Here is a 9,890-nt window from a genome sequence, read left to right as displayed (position 1 = left end):
AAAACCACAACCCCCCCCCCCCCCCCAAACACTGGAGAATGCACTCCAGAGAAATGCAACCCTTAAGACTTTGTATACACAAGCACCAAAAGTTATGAGATGCTCAGCCAAACAACCTGGGGTTTTTCTTTTTAAATCCTCCAAAGTCAGGACCTGAAAATATCCAGTTTGAGATTGCCCCTCACATTAACAGGGATACAGCTGCTACCCTGTTCAGGTTCTTAGGACCATATATACACCAGAAATACCAAGGAGATTGTGGCAGAGCAGTTAAGGTGAAGTCAGAGGCACAGTGAAGTCTCTCTACAGACTGAAGCTTCGGGCCACCTCCAGCTGACCCAGCTGTAAAGGGTATCTAGCCATTTGGGCTGGCGACTCAAAGGATACCAGGTATGATGCTGACTTATCAATATCTTGTGTGCCTCCTGCTAAAGAGAATGGTGCACTTTACCACCAACAGGCTACTAGGGTTGGCTCTGACTCCACCTTAGCCCCAGACACCTGCGTGTCCAGAGCTGCAGTCAACCCCTGGCCTAAACTTGGAAAAGGGCTAAGGAAATTAGAGTCCAGAGCTCTCAGTTCATTCATACTAGTGCTAGTAACATCCATCCTCAGGATACCCCGCTTCTCCGCTCTCAAATATATTTGCTGGCAGTCACCAAAGAGTTAAAGGAAGGCTGGCAGTTGCCAGGAAAACACTCTGCCATTTTAGCAGTTCCAGTGAGCAGCAGCAAGTTTTAAGAGGGGAAAGAAAGGTCAGACGAAAGTAATATGATATGCATCCTTTACCTTCCAAAGGTGCAAGTTCTAGCAGCCAGACCCTGGGGAGGCAATCCCACAGGGTGTTTCTTTGCAGTGATGACAAGGTCTGTTTTAAAACTGAGAAACCACTTCTCTTGACAAACAGAAAAAAAAATGTGCATTGGCAGTTTTGTGCTGTGACACATTAAGTCCCCCTGGGAAACACAAGGTATTTGTAAAGTACAGGCTTCCAACACAGCTCCCTCTGCTCCAGTTATCCAAGAGTGGCCCCCATCATGACAGTACAGAGGCATGAGTTGGACTGCAGTATCAAAAGAAGCTATGAAGGGAGCAGAAAGCAGCTCATTCATTCAGTTGCTCAGAATGTGGAACAAACTTGTAATACCAGACCCTGACTGCCATTTCACTAGACCACCACTCACGCTTCCATGCACATAGTAAAAGGGACAGCTTTGAGCTCTCACACCTGTAGAGCAGCCTCATTCTCCTTTCTGATCTCCAACCCATTACTTCTGCAAAAGACAGTCTGCCTATCCTTCAACAAGACTGCCTCCACACACACAACACTCTGTTCATCAGAAGTAGTCCCACAGGGGCAAGGAGCTAGCAGTAACATTGCAACAGAACTAGAGATTGAGAACTCCAGCCCCCAGTCCCTCACCTCCAAAAAACTGAAAGCCCTTTAAGGTCTGCACTTGTTTCTTATTTGCAAAACCCTGGGGAAGAGTACCAGGGAATTCAGAGGAAGTCAATGAAGCATGTAAGAGTTAAAAGTTCACCATCAGTCAGGAGAGCATCAGGAAACCTATCAGACATCTGGGTCTGATGACATTAGCCACCAAACAAATAGGAAGTCAAAGAAGTTCAAAGTCAGCTCACTAAGTCATATAAGAGTCCACTTCCACTAACATAAGTTACTACTGTTGATAAATAAAACTCAAAGCTAAGATAAGCCAAGGGAAAAGAAGCTCAAAGTACGTGTGGTCCCATATTGCCTCGTCTCCCAACACTTCAGTCTTACTAAATTATAGAGCAGTTACAACTTAGCAGCAGTCTTTTTTCCAGAAATGGACTGCTGTTCATGTTTCCATGGACACAAAAATTTCAATGTCCCTAATCAAGTAAAAATAAGAGCTCCAACTCATGCCACCTGCTGCTCAGTGCATTTGAAAGGCAGCTTGTTTTCTTCTAAAAGAACTGAGCTACACTTTGAAAACACTCACTCTTGCACGTTGCTTGTGTTAAAGAGGATCTAAGAAGCCTTGACATGAATCTCTTCAGCCTGGGTCAAGCTCATACATTTGTAGTTAGACAATGCCAATCACAGGAGAGTTCCCCCAAGGGCAGAGTAACCATAGAGTCAGCAGCACATGGAGGTGGGATTGGGCTCAATTTTTTCTAGCAGAACACAGCAGAAGAATCTCACTGAAGCAAGGAAGACCCTTGTCCTCAAACAGCAGCAGGCTTGTGACAGTCCATTCATCACACTTCTCTCCCTTGCTCCAATTACATGTTAGGCGAAAACAAGAATATGAGCAGATTACTGCCAGTAGCTTTATCACTTTCTTTCCCCTCTAAAAAGTGCAACACCATCTCCACGAGAGCTCCTACTTCTTGAAGGACAAAATGACCCAGGAAAGTCTCACAGGAAACCTGGCATCTCATGAAAGGGCACAGCATGATCTGAGGGAAATCACCTGGAAACTTAACTTCCTACTCCGCTTTAGCTTCCTTATGAAAAAGTAGTGGCTTTTATCTTCAGGGCACAAACCTCAGTTTACCAACTTGACCTCTATGCCTTAAAAAGACTCACTTCTGCTACGTACAGAAATTAGACCTAAAAGTTGACAATTATTTAAAAGGGTGAAAGACATTTCAAACAGAAGTTGCCAGGCCCTTGATACCTTCTCTCTTCTTTCTTCATACGAATTATGAGTTCTTCTAAGGAAAAGGGTTCATGTTGGGGATATGAAAGGTTAAACAATTAATCGTTTAACCAATAAGCCCAGTGATAAAACGGCTAGCTTATTGTTTAGCTTGGGGCAGGGTAGGAAGGGAAGCTGCATGGTGCCCCAGCAGGAACCAGAAGGTGGCAGGGCAGGCAAGAGGGAGGGGGAGGAGAAAGACAAGAAGGGGAGGGGAGGGGGAGGGGAGGGGGGAGGAGAAAGAGGCAAGGGGGACTAGTACCCATAGCCTAAAAGGAAAACAGTAGGTGGCCTAATGACTCATCAATTAGGTCTTGCCACCCACCACCACCCCCCCAACCCACAAGGGCCAGAGAACTGCTCCTAGAAGCAGCTGTGTTTGAGCTGCTGTTATCGGTTAACTGTTTAACCAATATAATTACAGGAGGTTAAACTAATCATTTTTAAAATGATATTTACATCCCTAGCTCATGTATTCAATGAGATGCAGGAGGAGTCCGAATGAAAAGATAAGTGGTACAGAAAAACATTCCGATAAGACTGGAGACAGGGGAAGGGACAACCTTCCTCATATCCCTCTTAATAGGAAAGTCACCCTCCCCCCACAAAGAGAAAGGTCAGGTCAGTCTAGAATCTCAAGCATTTTCCAGTTTTTCCATTCATGATTAAGATAAAAATATTTTTAAAACCGTGATGGTTGTGAATGTTCACTTTCTCTCTCCTTATCCTAGATACAAAAAGTAATATTGGCAATTTATAAGCAGAATTCTTACCACATCTTAACATGCAACATTGGTTTCACTTCTGTACGATTAAATAGACTATTTACACACAATACATATACATCTCTCTCTCTGTATCCACATGCATTGGTCCTAGGCTAGGGCATCAAAGGCCGCATGTGAGTTCTCTGGGTCACATTTCATTCAAGCAATTCCAGTTTAGATGCACGTTTTGCTTTGGATTGGTTGGGACCTCCTCTCAGTTCTTCTGAATGTCAGCATAGACCATGGACTCAGACTTGTTGATTTTGTCACTGTGTTGCCCTCCAGAGTGATCTAACTGCGCATATATGACTGGGCCCTAAAAGAGAAAAAATAGAGAATTAGTATTTTTCAGAACATGTTGCACTTCCCTCGCCTTACTGCAAGCAACACAGCAAACAGAATTACAGCAAACACCCAGCCCCTGTAATAGCCAATGGTACCTCAAAGCAAGTGGAATGAACCCTCGCCTACACAGCAACTCTAATCTGCCACCTTGCTCCCCACCAGCAGACCGTGGAGCATAGGATCTTCCCTTTAACTGAACTGGCAAGCATGTGAGGAATGCAAAGCAAGATCCAAAGTTCTGAAATGTACCAGCATTTCCTTAACATATTAACCTGAGTAGAAAATAAGTAGCTCCATCAGATGAATTCTGGATCTTTACTATAATAAACGCATTGTATTATAGATTACCATGGTGTGCAAGTGTTCACTTCAGGGTTGTTGGTCGTAGCTGTGTTGGTCTAAGGACATAGACAGACAAGGTTCTTTGGGTAGATATATCTTTTTATTAGAGCAACTAAATAGCTGGAAAAAATGTTCTTTGCAAGCTTCTTCAGGCAAAGGGAAAGTCTGTTCAGAGTTCACTTCATGAACTCTAACTCGTGATCCATGCAGCTCCCTACCGGAACAACTGGAGGATCAAAGAACAAGCAGAGCAAATGAGTTCCAGCCTGCAGCTGATGTTGTGACATGATGCAGCCACCACTCTAAGCCTTGTACTAATGCCAGTACCTTAAGGAGGGGCTACCAAGAAACACTTAAGACAATGCAGTACATGATGCTCTTTCCCATTCCATCAATCCAGTCTCCCAGCCAGATGGGAAAGCAGATCTAAGAAGTCCTGGCCACTGGGATCAAGGCTTCACCTGGCAATCTGAAGAGCAACTTTAAGCCCAATAGAAATCTATAGTGGAATACGGCCAGAACATCTTGCCCACAGTTCAAGCCCAGGCATTCTTCCTCCATACACCTCTCAACTATTATGATGATCCAACCTCAAGGAGCTGCATTTTCCATAACCTTGAAAGGAATCCTCATGCTTGGTGTGTGACCCACACCATAAGAACTGGACACACAGATGCAGATCAACTAATTTTGGTTCATCCCCCGCTAGAGGGCAGCAAAGCACACAATGATTAAGAACAGCAGCTGCTGCTTCAGCCCACTGTGAACAAACAGCCTGTGCCTTGACACAGCCTGCAAAACACGGAAGCCAATGCTTCCCAAACTTTTCCTCAGCTTGACCTCATTTCTTTTGCATGGCCCCTCACTCCCAACCTGCAGCCCCCTGGTCCTACCAGTGCCCCTCACTCCTAACCCACTGCCCCCTTCCCCTACCAGTGCCTCTCCCTCCCAACCTGCAGCCCCCTATTCCTCACAGGTGCCCCAGAGCCAAGGGCTGCAGCTCCTCTTTCCCCCTCCCCGCTCTCCAGCAGTGCCCAAGCCCAAGCTGCTGCTTGCAGGGGTTGGCAGCTGCTGCAGCCAGCATAGAGCGTATAGAAGTGTGGAGCCCAGCTCCTGCTCCTCTGCCCACCCTCATCCCCTGGGCGGCACAGCCTGAACGGAGCTGTGGGAGGGAAGATGCAGGCTCCCTGCTGTGAGCTTAGGGCTGTCTTTCTGCTGTCCCCCTCAGGAGCTCCATGGCCCAGCAGGCAGGACCTGGCACAGCCACAGCTGCCAAGCTGAGGTGCCCCTTGCCCACCTGGCAGCAGCAGAGGCACAACTTGGCACCGCTGCAGCTCACCTTGGCGGCCACAACCATGCAGCGCTCCATCTTGTGCTGGGTCCTACCCGCTGGGCTGTGGAGGCAGCTCTTGCCTGGAGCTGTTCCAGTCCCATTGCAGTCCCACTCCCCACTATGGGCGCTGAAATCTTGCAACCCCAACCACCAATGTTGCAACTCCATTTGGTGTCACAACCCACCGTTTGGGAACTCCTGATGCAAGCAATTACTCGAGATGGGGACAGATCTGGAGTGCTCCACTTCCTAATAAGGGGTATCTGAGGAACAAGCAAAAAGCTGCAAAATGGTTTAAAGAAAGGGATATGCCTACTTTGCAATGTTAGGACATTTCACAGTTGGTCAGTTATGTGAGAGGCTACCAAGCGGTCTCTGCATTCAGCAACACTAACAATCCTATGTCACCTGGAAAAGACAACTGATTGAATTTGTTTGTTCCTTTTGGAAAAATCCTGCATTGCTACAAAAGATCTGAAACCCAATAAATTCTAAATCTGTGGCTCAATAATATTTCCTCTTTCTCAGTTCCAGTTCACTTTTCAGCTTTCCCTCTCTCTCTGTCTGGATGCTAGTTCACTTTACATTCCCAAACACCTCCTATGAGAATTCCCCTCCTTCCCAGAAGAGCAGGTATACATTGGATAGAGCTGACTCAGATATCCCTACAATCTATCATCCAGAGTAAACTGAAGCAAAGAGTGGGACAAAAGTCCACCCCACTGGAGCCACCATTGCTTTTATGAAAAATAGCTCTTGCGTGGTACAGCTGCTACCACTCAGCAATTTTTCCAACCACAACAGGAAAGGGCTCTTTCCAAATACTACAGCCCTCTGGTGGGGACTTGCAGTTAAACTCTCTCTGGTTCAAGTATTTGTCAAACTACATTAAAAAGCTCATACCAAATAAACAACAACAAAAAAAGCAAGCAAAAAGAGGTAAGTGTGGAAGGAAGGATACTGCTAGCCTTCCAGAGGCAAGGATGCTGGATGGACATGCAAGCTAAATAAAAACTGGGAGGTGGTCTCAAATGAAATTTTTAAATAAAAAATTACTGGGCAATAGTTATGACTTCCAAATTCTTGGCTGTTAGCAGTGATGTGGTTCTGGCTCGTAGCATTAATGCCAGAGATAGTTACCACTTACAGTTCAAATGCAAAAAAGTGCACTATACTTCCTGTACAAGTGCATTAAATTGTGCCACGTGAGCCTAGAACTCATTTTCAAAGCATTTGACAAACTCCTCTACTCCTCAGACATGCTTGAATTAACAAATGTAAAGATGAAGAATAATACACAGATGCTTTGCAAGATTCCATCTAGTAGATTCACTATCACTGTATTTACTCACATACCACCCCCACCCCCCGCCTCCCTTCTCCCAAATAAGATATGCTCCTTGTTTTGGGAAGGCAAAATGATGAAAAAGATTCTTTCCAGAATCTTAACTGCCACAACACAGGCTCACCATGGCTGAGGGCCACATGCAGCCCACTCCTTAGAACCACTCACACTCTCCTTGCAGCTCTAAAGTTACAGGTTTTACTATGTTGCGACTGCTGCCAAGCCCTCAGAAGCCATTCCGGCATCCCCACTCCTCTAATCCAGTGCAGAAAGAAGTTTCCAGTTTAAAATACAACCCCCTCAATTTTGGAGGGATAATTTTGGGGGAGAAAGTGTGTATATTATGTAAGTAAATATGGTAATTGATTCAGATCATGCTCTCTGATGATCTTGCACGAGTCTCTGGAAGGAGCTCCATCCTGATAATTAACACTGTCTTCCAATCTGCTGGGTAACTGATCAAGCACCATGTAGTTATTCCCAAGAAACAAATGCAATCACATCAGTAGATGCCACTGCAGAGGCTTTTATCATGTGCTTCCAGGACTTTACCAAGAAAGAACTAATGAAACACCTCTTTGTTCCATTGCAAAACACTCAGTTAATTTTGGGAGAATGGAGAGAATGTATCAGAGATTTAAAAGCCAAACAATGGTCCTTATTAGCATTTAGTTTGAAAACTCATGTGGCTACTAGGTGTTTATACCTAGACTGCCATGCAATATTGTCTTTTATTATGCAAAATACACACACATTCCTAAGCCTAAAGTAATCAAGCACAATGTTGAATTAGTCAATCTTTGTGACAACAGTTTGCTCCACAATCTGGCAAGGCAGGGGAAGGTAGCAAACAGTGACATAAGTCTATAGAGAAAGTTGGTCAATTCAAAGCTTTTAACAAACTCCAAAAGGAGTCTTAATAGAAGGTTCAGTGCTATCATCTTAAGTGCTAGATATGGCAGGATTGGCATTTCCCTTCATGATTCATTCTTAATCAAAAGAACAATTGCACTGCCTCACATTAACCAAATATGCTTAAATAGCTTGCATTTCAAAAGGAGCCTGCAAAGGAAGAGAACCTAAAGGGCCACTATCTTGCTAGAAAGTTGTCAACAGAAAGCCATAAAAGTAAAATTGCTGGACTGACAGGGACACTAAAACTAAACTCAACACAACAAGGATCCTAGTGTTCTCTGTTTAAAATCCAAAGTTCTATGCTAAAAATTCCAAATTCTGATTAAAAAACCCTGAATCCACATTTTTCCAAAATTAAATTGAAATTCCACTACATATATTGGTATCAGTTGAACACAATGTTTTATTGACATACTTACCATTTTAAAGCAAATTGGAAGCCTACAAGTGCCTCAATCATTAAAATAAATTCAGAATACCTATAAATTTTGTTTTTTAATTTTGATTGTTTTTATCATAGAAAGTCAGAACTCCCTCTGCCCCCTTCACTCACCAGGACACTGGTGCAACTGCAGCTGTCCCTCCCACTGCTGTGTGGTGCTGAGCAGCCCTGATATGCCAGTGCCCCTCCCATCCCATTGCCTTGCCACTGCCCATACCATTGCCCCTCACTCCCGACCCACAACCTGCCAGCCCTGCCAGTGCCCCTCACTCCCAACCCACAGCCCCCTGCACCCAGATCCCCGAGTGTGCGAGGAAGGGGGTGGGTGTGAGGAAGAAGGTGGGTGTGGGCACAGGTGATGCATGGGGGGTAGGAGTGGGCACAGGCAATGTGTCAGGGGGGTGAGGGGGCATGTGCCCCCCTCCCCCCAAATTTCTGTGTCCACAGTGGGGTGCAGGACTGTACCCTTGCCAGACCAGAAGCCACCTCCAGGGTCCAGCAGGACCGCCATGCCACCACAGCTGCCAAGGTGAGGCACAGCAGCGGCAGCATGTTGTGCCCCCCGCTGCTGCAAAGTGGGCAAGGGGTGCCTCACCTTGGCAGTCATAGCAACACAGCACTCCCTCCCACACCACGTCCTACTCACTGGACCAGAGAGGCAGCTCCTGCCTGGAGCTAGTTCAGTTCAGCTGCAGCGCTGCGCAGGCACGTGTGCCGCCTGTCCTCCTGCCGCATCACCACACACACACAGCACTGCCTACCCCCCACTCCCTCCAGCGCCAACATACACTCCAAATAAACTAATGGCTTCTGGAAATGTCTTAAAGATCTTTGTACAGGACATTTGTGAATGTGCATGCTCTATTTAAAAGTTAATCACTAAAGTAATTCTATCTGGTTTTGATCTACCAAGCCGATTAAAGCCTGGGCATAAGCTATATCCCAGGGGTGAGGAGGTAAGTGTGGGTAAGTGTGCGGGCAACGTGACACTACAAGTAGATTTTAAAGTCAATGCTGCTTCTCCCTCACCAGAAGGGTTTGCAGATTTGAGATAAAGTAGCTGAGTACTCAAAGCTGGAGATTACCCACTGTGACAATATTGCAACAGCAACATTTGCCTTCAGATTTGTTAGAACTCAAGGCATCAAGCAGGTCAGTAAGAGTTAACATGGATCCTTGCACTGAAGAAGGAGAGGCTACAAAACATTCTTTCCCAACATGTTTGCTAAGAAAGAAAGGATGGTGACAGAAGACTTGAGTTATCCAATTCTCTAATAATTCGGAGAATCAGACACAGCTTTGAATGTATGGGTACCTTTTGACAAGGAATTGATACACAGTGGGCTAACCTGAGATATCTCTTCTACGTAAGTCAGAGTTAAACATTTATAGAGAACTTGTTCAGAAACTATCATCTACAAGCAGGTCCCATGGTCTAAAGTGAGATTGTGCAGTAGCTTAAAAATCTGCAATTGTGCAGCTATATAAGCTGCTCTGTAAATTGAGCAATAGTTTAAATACAGTAAAGCTTTGCTATCCAGCATGAGTGGGGTAAAGAGGGTGCCGGTTATCTAAAAATTCTCGTTATTGGAACTAACACGACAGCAGCGCAGAGTCGTGGATGGCGGTGGTGACTTCCGCTGTGTGCAAACACCTTCCCCACCCCATCCAGCCGACCAGGTGGCGCCTGTGCAGCCCACATTGGGGAGCCGCT

The 9,890-nt window shown here is 45.5% G+C and overlaps 1 protein-coding gene across 1 annotated transcript in view; it reads right to left on the bottom strand.

Annotated features, from left to right (window-relative positions):
• Positions 1 to 6: 6 nt before the first annotated feature.
• The window catches only part of MPZL1 (myelin protein zero like 1), a 60,416-nt gene continuing 50,532 nt past the window's right edge, over positions 7 to 9,890 (bottom strand). Inside the window, 1 exon segment of the mRNA XM_006018894.3 lies at positions 7 to 3,770. Coding sequence (XP_006018956.3) covers positions 3,669 to 3,770 — 102 coding nt within the window. The 3' untranslated portion in view covers positions 7 to 3,668.

Source organism: Alligator sinensis, unplaced genomic scaffold (genome assembly GCF_000455745.1).
Source record: "Alligator sinensis unplaced genomic scaffold, ASM45574v1 scaffold19_1, whole genome shotgun sequence".
In the NCBI taxonomy this organism is placed as follows: Eukaryota; Metazoa; Chordata; order Crocodylia; family Alligatoridae; genus Alligator; species Alligator sinensis.
Note: the sequence above shows the minus strand (reverse complement) of the source record. Positions and strands in the feature narration are given on the sequence as shown.